At 35.9% G+C, this 14,774-nt stretch overlaps 1 protein-coding gene across 1 annotated transcript; it reads right to left on the bottom strand.

Annotated features, from left to right (window-relative positions):
* Window positions 1-1,888: 1,888 nt before the first annotated feature.
* LOC106132674 (transmembrane protein adipocyte-associated 1 homolog) lies at window positions 1,889-14,434 on the bottom strand. The gene is made up of 6 exons (XM_013332154.2): window positions 14,045-14,434; window positions 13,675-13,970; window positions 8,391-8,648; window positions 5,621-5,807; window positions 4,578-4,707; window positions 1,889-4,171 (listed from the first exon to the last, which is right to left on the bottom strand). The coding sequence occupies exons 1-6, from the start codon at window positions 14,131-14,133 to the stop codon at window positions 4,022-4,024; spliced, it is 1,110 nt and encodes a 369-aa protein (XP_013187608.1). The 5' UTR covers window positions 14,134-14,434; the 3' UTR covers window positions 1,889-4,021.
* Window positions 14,435-14,774: the final 340 nt, after the last annotated feature.

The raw sequence follows: 14,774 nt of genomic DNA, 5'->3' as shown, positions 1-14,774 counted from the left end.
GAGTCGAGTGCTAGGCGCATCATTTAAGTGACGAATATGTCGAATACTGCAGAATTTTCTACGCGCTACAGTCGCCGAATTACCGTTTTTGTAAAACTCACGTACGCACAACGCACGGTCCGCACCAGAGAAACGCTCCATAGCGGTTAAATTCCCAAGAGCCAGACTACCGACTGACATACCCCCCGCGCCCCTCAGAATAGTTGCTTTCGCGTAATAAAATAAGCAAATGTGAACTTACTTTTGAGACACCTTGTACATATAAATACATACAAATACACATAAATACATATAAATACATAATAATAACATATACTTAGGATAGAGTAGAAAGGTAATGAGACCTAACGAGATTTTTGAAACTATTAATAGTCTGGGCTTTCCTGATATCGACAGGGAGAGCATTCCATAGACGGACAGCTTGTACAGTAAAAGAGTGGGAGTAAAAATTGGTGTTGGATGTCGGTAGTCTTAGTCGTAGGGTAACCGTGCTACGCAGACTGCGGGTGGCGCCTTGGGCATCGCTATAAAAGTTGAAGCGCTCCTTTAAATAAGATGGAGAAAACGGATTAAATAAGACCGAATAGAGCATTGTCACAATATGCAAATTGCGACGGAGTCGGATAGGAAGCCACTTCAGCTGCGAACGGAAAGAAGAAACGTGATCATATTTGCGAAGCCCAAATATGACACGAATAAAAAGATTTTGAAGACGCTCGAGTTTGTTTAACTGTTCCACAGTGACGTCGAGATAAGCAGTATCAGCGTAATCAAGGAGAGGGAGAAGAAGAGATTGTGTCAGCGCAATTTTAGTATCAACAGGTAGGAAATTACGTAACCTTCTAAGCGAGCTGAATGCTAAGAACATTTTCCTGCTCACGTCATTAATATGATGCGACCATGACAAAGTTTTGTCGAATATTATAAACCCAAATTTTCATCAGTCATGTTTTTTGGTACAAAAATTCTTAAGGTGCTAAAACTGGGTCTGCAGTCTGCACGTTTCCCATTTCTCGTACTTCTATGGCCTTCCGTAGGTACTACGTTTTCACCTACCAAAGGACACCGATCTAAACATCTCTTAGAGAAAGTGCAACCCCAGGTAGACAAGAAAAATGTGCAAATAGCGTGTTGGTACTCATCAGAAAACACTGGGAGTTCATAATTCCATCCATATTCATATTATTTTAGAATAGGTAGGTACCTATTGACGTACCTAGTGATGGCGGTTATCTAAGAACATTATCTTTTTCTTCTGGCTTTTAGTTAAACTTATGATAGAAAATATCGGTGCTTAATGTAAAATTGACGCTTAAATAAGCGTTAATATCCGGTTTCACTCTTACCTCTCTGGGGAAGAGCTCGGGATGCACCTTTTGATCGAGAACTTCAAAAGGTAGGTACATCTCGAGCTCCTCAGATATAACGTTTGCAACCTTTGCAGGGGAACTTAACCCGTGAGGTATTATCGTGAAAGCTACTTTTGATAAATTCCCTTAGTCGCCTTTTACGACATCCATGGGTAACAGATGGAGTGGCTCTATTCCAAAGAACCAGAAATCACAGAGATTATCATATTATAGAACATTGTAACACGAGACTTTCTATCATAGAAATCTGATAATGTAGGTACTTATTAAGTTCTCTCTCTCAAACTTAAAAGGTAAGGTAAGACAGGCACTTATTAATGATCGTGAATACTCAGTTCTTGACATTTCATAGCAATCTTTAAAATTGTAGGTCCTTTACCTCGATTCGAAATCATGTTTGCCATCCGAGATAACACATTAAAATTTGTTCTTCCGCTTTTACTGAAGCTATTTAATTTGTATGTTTGATCGACATGTAATGCAATGGAAAGTGCAAGAAATAAAACAAGCTTTTAATAGAATTATCGTTTTAAGTCTCTAAGACAAAACAACAAAAAATACGCCATCAACCAAAATATCACTTAAAATTTCACGTGGACTCACCACGCTTACTATCACAATTAAAAGGAAAATTGACAATTATGGTGTATATCAGTAAATCTATTATAAGTATGTAATTGTTAAATTGACAATGTGTAAGCGAATAAACCAAAACATAATTTCACAAAAAGAAAAGATCTCACGAGACTAGTAATTCTCTTACAAAAATGCACATATTCTTTTATATAAGTAATTCACAACTTTATTAAACTCATTCTCAGTTTAGTTCTAGAACTATTTCACGAATTATAAAATAGTTTTACACTGTTGAATTTCTACTCAGCACTTAAAGACATACAATTCAAAAGCCTAGTTTCGCTGTTACACCCATTTGCCTTTCTCCCGCGACAAATATAAAACAATATAAAAAAAACAACAATATAATATAAATGGGATATACCATCACAGTATGTACACAAATTGCAATATACAGATTAGAATTATCACTCGGTATAATATTTATGAGCGAAATAATTAGCGATTGACAAATACGACAAAGCACACTTATAAATCTTAAAAGTAAGGTTCATAAAAATAACTTTATAGTGACACATTTCATTTAAAACCGATGCGATTGTTCCATCAAATAAAATAATTCTGTAAAAAATTATGTTAATACAAACAAAATATGTTTATTTTTGTGTATTTCAATAATATATTTAAAAAAACAATTAAAATTACATACTTTATTTGATGCTCAAGTAAACAAGCTTATTCACAAAGTGATACTTAGGTATTTGAATAAATATGGGAATACTGTGTTATTAAAAAGATAAAAATGAGCAAGTATTTGTATGTATCGTGGTAATATAGTAGAAAAAATGTTAATACACTATAATTGCTAAAAAGAAGTACCTAAATGAATTGATTGAATCAGCCGAGTCTTCCAAACGAAATCACAAAATTTGCCAGGCTCAATTACTTAAATATACATTTATTATATTCATATTACACTGTCACTGTGTTCAGCATAAACATACAATACAATATACACTTAAAATAAGACAAAGACGCCAATCGTTTTAGGCACATTCATAAAACATTTCGATAAAAAATGCGAAAAATTTTAACAAATCACAGGAAAATAAAAACCAATACATAATATCATATCAATACGTAAGAAAAATGACAGGACATGACTATTTACTTTAAAACAAACAAAAAAACATTACTTAATCACGCCTCTATTAGTAACAATTCTAGGTATTTACAAAATTTAAGTAGATGTTACACCTAATATTCTAATGTACAGACTCAAAATGTCCAATACAATAAACGACAAAGCTATAAATGTTAGTTCCGCAAAAAACCAAATCGTTTGCGAATCATCTAATCGCATGCGAATTGGACAATTTGAGCCTAAACCTATGGATGGATCCATTGCATATATTATGGCTGTTTCAAATTAAATACAAACATTTAAAGAAAAGATTGACTGGCAGCTTCTTCCCAGATCCTAGGGGAAACTACGAGAGCTAGATAATGGTTACACATTCGAGTTGCTAACAAGGCCTCATGCTGTCCGTAAAATAATAATCCATTGCCGTAACCGTCCTTTAAAATATTTATAAATAATTTATACAAATCGCTGCACAAAAAGAAATATTATATTTTAACATAAATTGGGATGTAACAGTCTCAAGTAATACCGTTTGATCACTGGCTTACAATATCACAAAGTAACACAACGTTTGATGAAAATATGAGATACTTATAATGTTTTGATTCAATGAGATTCTCGTTACTATCTTATAACTAAGTAGAACTACCTATATCATGTGCATTCACTTGGCCGCTTTGAGTGATAAGGTGACCATTTAAGAAAATACTGTATTCAAGTGCTTAAAATGTGGCGGAGTTTACCATTCGCTAAAAGTTAGTTACGAACAATGAGACGGATAGTTTCAGAGGTTGCTCTTTATTTAGTTTTCTAAAACAAAATCTTTATATTGCTAATAATTACAGTCGAATCGTCCAAGCGAACGCATCAATAAATCTATCATTACATAGTCTATTTATTTTCTTTGGATGCGTGGAGTTGAATTCCGTGGTTATGTGGACGCCATCTTGACGAAAGTGGGTGCGTCTGATGACTGTCCGGACGCTATGGAGTCAGGGCTTTGGAGGGACGCACTGTAAAGTGGATTCATTGGAGTTGTTCCTTCAGCTTCGAATAGTGTGCTGTCATACACACTGTTGCTCTGTTGGGAAAAATATATAAATAAGCATTGTCGCTTTGCTGAGCGTGTGATATCATATTTTTAAAATATTTATTTAAACAATATCTTTTATAGATAGCTTTCTCAGCTAAGTAAAGAGAGGTCGCTAAAAAAAAATCTTAAGGATTTTAATAAAAGCAAAGTAGCATCTGTGAAACGTTTTTCTAACATACATAAATTACTTTAATTACTAACCGACTATCTTACAAAGAGACAATAAAGATCATGAGGAAACCTGCATGCATATTTAGGCATTCAAATGGGTAGCCATGTTCTGCAAAATTTTAGAAAGTTAGAAGGTTAGACGGGAGGATTAGTATAAATGCCTGATTTAATCAATCCAGGCCTATTAAAATAATAAATTTAACAAATTATCTGGCCGAGGTACCTGGTAGATATAATCGGAGTCCGTCTTGAGGGAGCTGAAGCTCTGCTGATGCGGCAGAGACACCTGGTCGTCGTCTATCGGCTCATCCATTTGAGCCTTGTACGAGAACATTATACTCGCCTGGGATACGCTGGAATAAAAAAATCGTGTTGAGAATCATCAAAAGTATATAAATTTTCTTTGATTGATTGAATTGAAATTTCTTAAGGATTGGATGATAAATAAAAACAGCACTCTGATACTGGCGAATTATTTCAAAGTCAAAATATTAGCCCTCAGCAATATACCCAGAGGGATAATATAATAACAGTTAATTCGTAAGAATCTTGGTGAATGTGAAATGAAGCAAATATAATAATCTATTATTTTCAACATTGACAGAGTTCAGAAAATATTTACTATAAATCTTCCTCTAAAAATGTTTGTGTATGTACATACATACATAAAATCACGCCTCTTTCCCGGAGGGGTAGGCAGAGACTACCTCTTTCCACTTGCCACGATCTCTGCACTCTTCCTTCACTTCATCCACATTCATGACTCTCTTCATGCAAGCTCGGCGGTTTCGGGTACTCTTGACCTGACCCTTTACCAGGACGTCCTTAATTTGATCAAGATACGTTCGTCTAGGTCTTCCCACTCCGACCTTTCCCTCCACACTCTCCTTGTATATCTGCTTAGTCAACCTGCTTTCATTCATCCTCTCCACATGACAAAACCATCTTAACATATCCTTTTCTATTCCTGTAACTACATCTTCTTTCACATAACAACATTCCCTTATCACGCTGTTTCTTATCCGGTCACTCAATTTCACACCCATCATACTCCTCACGCGCTCATTTCCACTGCATTTATTTTTTATGTGTATGTGTATGTTATGTATTAACACATAAAAATTTGTGTATTTGTTTTTCTCACTATTAAATTGACCCTGGATTGGATCTGTTGTCTATTTACTAAAGGTGAACTGGAAGAGAATGCTATTAGCATTAAGTCCACCTTTTGTACCTTTTAGGGTCAATAAAATTTTAAATACATACCTGAAAAATTCACTGAGGAATGTGTGATACACAAGCGGGGTGTATAAAGAGAAATACATCCAAGTGGTGACATCGACTATGCAGAGGCCGGACTGCATGGAGCCCCACGCCAGCAGGCCCGCGCCCACGGCCTGCGTCGTGTCCAGTAGAGCCAACAGCAGAACGTACAGGTAGAACGAGAGCTTGGCTGGAAATAATATCTTATTTTTGTAATATTTTACATCCCACTAATATTAATAATGCGAAAGTTTGTGAGTATGTATGTATGAATGTTTGTTACTCTTTCACGCAAATACTACTGAACCGATTACGATGAAAGGTATGTAGTTTTTCAGGCATCTTTTCATCTACCTTTACCTTACCTGACCTTAGTTACCTGAACATGAATTCCGATTAAAATTGACACGTAATTAGATAAGACCCTCAGCATTAACAAGAGCTTTTGTTTCCCTTAGGAACTACTCCTAAAGGAACGAAGCCTGCGAGAACGTTCAGTTGTATATGTATAAATGAAAGTCAGAATAAGCGCGAATTTGAAGTAAATATGGTAAATTACACTAAATAAAACCATTATGATGTAGCAATGCCTTTTTTCTACCGTCATATTATAGGTACATAATAAACTGTTCAACAGCACGTAATATGTTTTTAATAGTCACGTTCACGGCACGACTTTTAGGTATCAGTTCAAATAGATCTTAATGATATCAGTTTATATTATACATATACCTTCTGGAGGACAACATCTTCAAGATTTATAAACTCACTTTTGTCCGGAGTTCGGAGGAGTCTTTATTCCATTTTTTCTGTTAGGTATCTAAATTAAATTTAAAGAAAAATTTAAGAAATTATTAGAAGAAAGAACATATTTTACCTCGGCTCATCAATTAAACGGTTCAGTCAGCGGTTTAGTCGTTAAAGCGTAACAGATAGATAGACGAAGAATTACCGGAAGGAAAGTCATCTGTTACTTCTGAAGGTCAAATTTCGTCAAAATTGGTCCCGTAGTTTTTGAGTTTGTTCCTTATAAACAACAATACAAATAAAGATTTAAGAGATAAAAGTATCTCTAGTATTTATTAGTATGGACTTTTGTCCAACGTAAAAACTAGAATATCGACTGAACGCTTCGCGCGTGGTATATACATAGCCCTTGACACCCTCAAATAATGTACCCTTTTAAGGGTGTAAGAATTATCACGATTGGTCTTGATTGGTTCAGTATTTCTAGCCCAAACAAACAATTGAAGTAACAAATTTAAGCATTTTACAATTTATAGTAAGTCATTATACTATAGAAGTATTGATATAAGTATCTATCCATATACAATATAAAATTTACCTTTGTTAAATTACACGAAAAGGTATTTAAATACTGTTATTCTAAATGCTGATCAACAACAAGGTAAATTTTATGCCTGAGCGAGACACAGGATATTATGTAAATTGATCACAAATGAGATGAAGTTGTTTACAGAACAGACTGGACTACACATTTTGCAATTCAAATGATGAATTCGTGTGGCAATACTCATGCATTCAAATCTTATATTGTTGAATTGAGAACCACCTACTTTATTTCAAATCAGTTAAAATTGTAAAGTCACCATAATCCATCTATAGTCACTACATAGTATAAAACAAAGTCGCTATTTTAGTCTGTTTGTCTGTATGCTTAAATCTTTAAAATTACGCAACGGATTTTGATGCGGTTTTTTGTAACAGGTAGAGTGATTCAAGAGGATGGTTTTTATGTATAATTTTTTCCGAATTTTGCACCCGTGCGAAGCCGGGGCGGGTCGCTAGTAATATAATAATGTAAAAAGATTTGAAATTTCTTTTTTGTATGGGATTAACACAAAAAGACCAGACCAAGTTCAATGAAATTTGCCAAAAGGTGTAATTATGGTAATAGGATGATTTTCCTGAAAATTCCCACCCCGTCTCAAAAGAAGAGTCAATTACATATTCAAAAACATGTGTTTTGAATTTTAAAAAGCCAGATTTTTTTTAAAAACAAATTAGTGTAACAGTCTACTATGTGACTAAGTAGTAAACAATGCTATATTTCACCCTCCTACCAGTTATCTAAAGCTATGAATTACATAATTTATAACACAAAGAGCAAATAGACAATGTCTTATCAAATTAATTGTACTTAGCTTGTGAACTCAAATGGATAAGATGTTCATTACATGTTTAATAACTAGATCAAGACATTTTTAACAGCCAAAGGTGTAACCTTTTTCCTATACTAATTATACTAACATAATATGAATGCAATACTTTGCAAGTAGGTATGTTTGTTATAATTTTAAAGTTTTGTTTTACATCACAAAACAATGTACCCAAATTTCTAAGTACCTAATTTCTTCTATATGACGACAGGCTAGCAAAAGCAACCTGCCACTATCTTAATCTCAATTCCATCATTGAGCCCTAAAGCTGAACATAGCCTTTCAGTGTTTTCTTTTCGAGATTTACCCCATAAGAGATAATAAATTAACATAACATAAACATATGTATAACAACACCCTTGCGGTGTAGACAGAGCCAACAATGTTTAAGAGACTGAAAGGCAAAATTCAGTTGTTTGGCTTAATGATAGAATCGAGATTCAAATAGCGACAGGTTGCTAGCCCATCACCTAAAAGAAGAATCCCAAGTATCCCTTAGTCGCCTTTTACGACATCCATATGAAAGATATGGAGTGGATTTATAACAATCCATTAATCTACATAAAATAAACATTACAAACTCTTCAACTTACTTGGTAGAGCCAAATAATCTCTGAGTGGAATCCATGGCAGAAGTAGTATCAGGAAGTAGATCAATGCAAAAACCAGTGATGATGTGAACCAAAACAACATGCCACCATGTCCAAACAGGTCATAGTCCCTAGCCTCAATATGAAACATGTCATCTGGCATCACAATCTCTAGAGTGCCTTGTGTTATGGTGAATGCCAAGGATATAAGTGATGTGGCAAGAAGAACATATCTGATGCTTCTGCGGCTATCCAGATGACCTAAAAAAGAATTTGTAATCATCACTGATGGATGTGTGTGATCTTCTAATTTCGAAGTCTTATCTACACCAATGGGGTTTGAAAATTCCGATTCAGAGTAACATTCATTAATGTAAAAATATTGTGATTGTAAAAAGTATTAAGGTTGTATAGCACAAGCAAGAAATAAAAAGAAAGACACTGTCATGTCACTCGTGACTTCTGAAAAAAAACTGTGATGTGTGAATATTCTAATATCTTTATAACTTAATAAAATATATCTTATATATTGTGTAGTGTATTTAAAATAAAAGAATAAAATCTATTGTGTGCTACGCGGGCTTCTATACCACTGCAGGTAACGATTCTCAGCCTTTATCAGGTTCTGGGCCCCACTGGAAGATCGAAGCGAAGTATCATGGATTTTTCTACAAAAATTGAAATTGGAAAGTTAACAGGAAAGGAAAACTGGGCTACCTGGAAATATAAAATTTCTATTATGCTTGAAGGCACGGAAGGTGCTTTAGAAGCAGTAGAGGGTAAGCTCATGAAACCTATTCTTAATGACGGAGCAGGTGACGCCGAAATCAGCACCTATAATTCTGCGATGGCTAAATATAGGCGGACTGAGAGTGGTGCTCTACTCATGTTAACAACCAATATGTCAGAGGATACACTCAAAAAAGTTATGAGATTTAGAACCGCACATGAAGTTTGGGAAGAGCTGCATAGACTATTTGATGGACAAACAGACGACAGAGCGTATAATTTATGTTTAGAATTCTTTGGGTTTCGGCATAAGAAAGAGGATGACATTCCAACACATATGTCACATCTCAAGAATTTATGGACAGAATTAAAGGTAGAGATTTCAAAAATCGACCCTGACGCTAAACTCCCTGAAATGTTCCTCATATGTAAAGTCTTAGATACGCTTGATGACAAATATTTTAACTTTAAGTCAAGTTGGCTAATGCTCAAACAGTCAGACAGAACGATCGATAGTTTGACGAGTCATCTGTGTACGTTCGAAAGAGAGTTAGGTAGTCAAGAGTCAGACTCAAAACAAGAGACGCTAGTGATTACACCTAATGAACGTAAAGGAAAAAAGACTGTGGATGAACAACTGATCTGTAACTATTGTTCGGGAAAAGGACATAGAGTTCGGAAGTGTAAGAAGTGGATTAAGGACGGGAGGCCACCAAAACCAACTTCAGGCACATCAGCATCCAGTTCAAAGTCTAAGCAAGTGCAACAGATTTCGTTAATGGTAAATGCTTGCTCTAATAATCAGATGCAAGATAGAGAAAATTGGTACGTTGATAATGGCGCGACGGTACACATTGCTGTCAAGAAAAGTTTCTTCAATGATTTTCATGAATTTGATTCAGATCACACTGTCAATACGGCAGATGGAACTACAATACCAGCTTTAGGAACGGGTTCTGTAGAGGTGGAATCAAATGTCAATGGGCAGAAAGAAATAATAACTTTGAACAACGTGTGGCTAGTACCATCCTTAACGAAAAATCTGTTTTCACCATTGGCTGCACAAGATAAGGTGCAAAATAGTGTGTTTACTTCTACAACCAGAGAGTGCAAGCTGGATATTGCCGGCACGACTAAAGTTGTTGGAAGCAGGTCCCATTGTGGTGGACTTTATAAGTTGGAAATAAAGACAATTGTTCCGACTAAGCATTCAGCTATAGAAATAAACGCTGTGACAGGCTCTAATTTGCTACAGTTATATCATGAACGACTTGCGCACCAGGACAAACGACATGTTATTCGCGTGGTAAAACGTGAGTTAGGCATTCAACTTAGTCCAGATAAAATGACGTGTGAAGGTTGTATTTATGGAAAGTCTCAGCGAAAGCCGTTTGGGACAAGGGAAAGAGCTAAAGCAGTTGGAGAGCTAATTCACACAGACGTTTGTGGTCCCTTCGCAAAAAGCATCTCGAAATATCAATACTACGTTTTATTTAAGGACGATTATTCGAGTTATCGCATGGTTTACTTCATTAGACACAAATCGGAAGTTAAAGATAAACTCCTTTTAATGCTTCAAGAAGTAAAGAATGCTGGGCATACTGTCAAAACTCTTCTGAGTGACAATGGTGGCGAATTCAATAATGAAAACGTTCGTAAAATATTACAGAGATATGGTATTCAGCAGCGATTAACAATGCCATACACGCCAGAGCAGAATGGCTGTAGTGAGAGAGAAAATCGGACATTAGTAGAGGCTGCTAGATCGATTATGCATGCAAGAGGAGAGTTACCACAAGTACTATGGGCTGAATTAATTAACACAGTTGCATATGTTCTAAATAGGACCGGGCCTACAAGAGAGGCAGATAAGGTACCATATGAACTGTGGTTTGGGAAAAAGCCTAAAATATCCCATCTTAAGATTATTGGTAGTACATGTTACGCACATGTTCCAAAACAGAATCGTAAGAAAATGGAGAAAAAAGCGATTAAAGGCATTTTAGTCGGCTACGAGAATGATGATGGCTATCGTGTTTGGGATGGAGTCAAGACGTTGAAGTCGAGGGACATAACGTTTGAATCTGATGTTGAATTCAAGACGATCATCAATAATCCTATTTCGTCAGAGGGAGCGCCAAACAACGATTATTGTGAAAACATTCAAGAATTGCCTGAAAATACAGATCGTCTTGATCATGGTCTAGAGGGAGAAAATAGTCTAACTAGAGAAGACCAAGATCAAAGAACTCAAGATAGAGAGAACTCTGAAGTAACACCTATGATGATTGACAATCCACATTATAATTCAAGGGAAAGCTTACACGAGGAAGAAGTATTTGTTGATGCGGATCAAAATCAGTTGGAAATAGTAGAGCCTCTTGAAACAGAAGTGGAGCCTCGTTATAATCTGAGAGATAGATCAACAATTCTGCGTCCTAAGAAGTTTGATGATTATGTGTGTTTTGTGGGTGTAGAGAGATTTCCTGAGACCTATAAGGAAGCTCTTGAGAGAGAAGATAGAGCTGAATGGCAAAAGGCCATGGCTAGTGAACTTAAGTCTCTTGAAGATAATGAAGTTTGGACGTTGTGTGATTTGCCGCCAAACAAAAGAGCGCTTCCATGTAAATGGGTCTTTACAATTAAACGCCAACCAGATGGCACAATAGACAAATACAAGGCAAGACTTGTAGCAAAAGGGTTCAAGCAACGAAAAGGGATTGACTATGAACAGACCTATAGTCCGGTGGCCCGGATGGCTACAATAAGAGCTTTGTTAAGTGTCAGCGCCAAAGAAAAACTACATCTGATGCAATTTGACGTGTCAACTGCATTTCTAAATGGCAAGGTCGAAGAAGAGATTTACATGAGTCAGCCTGATGGATTTAGCGATGGCACATCAAAAGTCTGTCGATTAAAGAGAAGCCTATACGGACTTAAGCAAGCACCACGCTGCTGGAATTCTTGCTTTGCGGAAATCCTGCTAGAAAAAGGTTTCGTACAGAGTTCTTCTGATAATTGTCTATTCACGAAGATTATGAAAGGCAAGAAAATTTTGATAACTCTTTATGTGGACGATGGACTTGTAGCAACAACAGATGAAGCTTTGGCACACCAGTTCCTAAAAGAATTAGGAAGTACAATAAAAATCACAATAAAACCTGCTTCTTACTATCTAGGTTTGGAAATTGAGAGATCTGAAGACAGTTCTGTATATGTTAAACAAGAAGCTTATACAAGAAAGATTTTAGATCGGTTTCGAATGTCAGAATGTAATCCAGTATCGACACCAATTGAAAGAAATCCGATTTCTGAATCAGGGAAAGTGCGAAATGGAGATTCTGAGAAGCAATTTCCATACAGAGAAGCAGTAGGTGCTTTAGCATACCTTATGACAGGCACGCGGCCTGATATAGCTTATGCTGTTGGAGTAGTTTCTAGAAAACTGGAAAACCCAACCGAAAGTGATTGGCTAAGAGTAAAAAGGATATTCAGATATCTGAAGGGAACAATATCCTTTGGCTTAAGATATGAAGCAAATTCTGTTAGAAACTTGATTGAAGGTTACAGTGATGCAGATCACGGAGGTGATGATATGACTGGACGTTCAACAACAGGAGTCGCTTGTCTTTTTGCTGGAGGAGCTGTTTCGTGGCTAAGCCAACGGCAACCATCGGTAGCGATTTCAACGACTGAAGCTGAGATTGTTGCAGCAAGTGAAGGAGCACGAGAGTTGGTCTGGCTTCAAAGAATTTTCAGTCAACTAACATGCTTGGAAAATGTACCAACATTAAAAGTAGACAATGAAGCAGCCATACAGCTTGCAAACAATCCCGTATTTCATAAGCGAACCAAGCATATCCGAGTGAGACACTTTTTTGTTAGAGAGACAGTGCAAGAGGGACTGGTTCATATTATGAAGACAAGCTCAGTTGAACAATTAGCTGATTTATTGACGAAGGCTGTTCCAAAGCCCAGGCTCATCAAGTTAAGAGCCAACTTGGGGCTACAAACTTTTCTAGCTAGTGAGGGAAAGTATTAAGTTGTATAGCACAAGCAAGAAATAAAAAGAAAGACACTGTCATGTCACTCGTGACTTCTGAAAAAAAACTGTGATGTGTGAATATTCTAATATCTTTATAACTTAATAAAATATATCTTATATATTGTGTAGTGTATTTAAAATAAAAGAATAAAATCTATTGTGTGCTACGCGGGCTTCTATACCACTGCAGGTAACGATTCTCAGCCTTTATCAAAAAGGACTTCTTGTATACAGATAAAACTAAGCTTGTCTTGAAAGAGATGAATTACGATTAGGTATTGTGAGCTTAGGTACTTCCTGGCACAACAATATGTAAAAATAAGATTTTTTAAAAGTCTAAGTTCATTTATATGAATGACACCAAGGGAATACCTATTAAAAATTAAAGAGTATAATATTTAATTTAAATAGACTAGGGTGGTGATCTTTGTTTAATTATGTGAATTGTTACTAAGGTAACTAAAGAATCAGTAACTATAAAATAATCTCAAGTGAATAAATACATAAACTTACCAAATGCCAAACCAAATATCACCACACTCATTTCAGTAGCCAGAAGAAAGAATCTCACAGTTACCCATAGTATCTTATCAACCAGCCCACCCAAGGGAATAGCAGCATTCACTGTCATAGATACAGCACATCTTACCAAACTTATGGTCACGTTTCCCCATACCAATGCGTAAAACGTGAGGAAAATAGGGCTACTTGTAGCGCGCAACTTTAGCTGAGCTTTATTGAATCTGACAACCAAGAATAGCACAAACAAAAAATTTGGTATCAAAATAATCAAGTCCCAGATGCGAACCCTGAAATAAAAACAACATCATTACAATCAAATACAAAATAAAAAGAGAAACACAACAAGGACACACATGATTACCTCGAATTATTTATCTCGTAATACAAGACGTATTTACAAAATGTCTCCTCCTTAACTGGGGGGTAATCCGACCCGTTAACACCATACATTTTCTTCAGTCTGCGTTTTTCCAGCACCTTACTAATGTTACGAAAGCTAAAGCCTTCGAAGTCTAAGGTAGTCAAGCATATCTCTTTTCCTTACAGATAGGTACCTAGTTACTGCAAATTGCAATGGACCTATGTTACATCAACTTTGTTCGAACATCATAAAACTGGACACTTGTTTCTTTTACAAAGATTTTTCGCTTTCTAATTCAATTTGCAATGACGACACCAAACTGCCAATAATCTTTGAAATGAAAATGTTACTATGAAACGACACGAAAATTAAGGTGGGATGGATGACATTTCATTTGACAAACAAATATTAACATGACTTGATGGGTGGTGCATGGCATTGATAGGTGAGTGACATAACGTATGAGACTAGGTACCCACCTACCTAGATAGGAGTGCCTACTTGTTCACTGGCATAGTTTTGCTCATCCATTTAAAGAAAAATACTATACATATGTCATAAAGTTGTAAGCCAAGAAATCATGATAAGCCAAGGAAAGTTATATTTTATTATCTTTTGTTTAGTATTGAATTGATTATTGAATTATGTTCATCGCTAGACATGCAAGGAATGAGCAGTGCCTTCTGTAGGGATTCACGGAGCATACTTTGACTAGTTTAATTAATATCAA

The sequence above is a fragment of the Amyelois transitella genome, chromosome 19 (genome assembly GCF_032362555.1).
Source record: "Amyelois transitella isolate CPQ chromosome 19, ilAmyTran1.1, whole genome shotgun sequence".
NCBI lineage: Eukaryota > Metazoa > Arthropoda > Insecta > Lepidoptera > Pyralidae > Amyelois > Amyelois transitella.
The sequence above is the reverse complement of the archived record's forward strand: the minus strand, read 5'-3'. Positions and strand labels throughout refer to the sequence as shown.

What these genes read in the sequence shown, in the direction of transcription:
- LOC106132674 (XM_013332154.2), bottom strand. Translation starts at nt 14,133, where the DNA reads ATGTATGGTGTTAACGGGTCGGATTACCCCCCAGTTAAGGAGGAGACA. An exon ending in AGATTATTTGGCTCTACCAA is followed by an intron (nt 5,808 to 8,390) that starts GTAAGTTGAAGA and finishes TATTATTTCCAG; the next exon opens with CCAAGCTCTCGTTCTACCTG. An exon ending in ACTCCGATTATATCTACCAG is followed by an intron (nt 4,172 to 4,577) that starts GTACCTCGGCCA and finishes TTTTCCCAACAG; the next exon opens with AGCAACAGTGTGTATGACAG.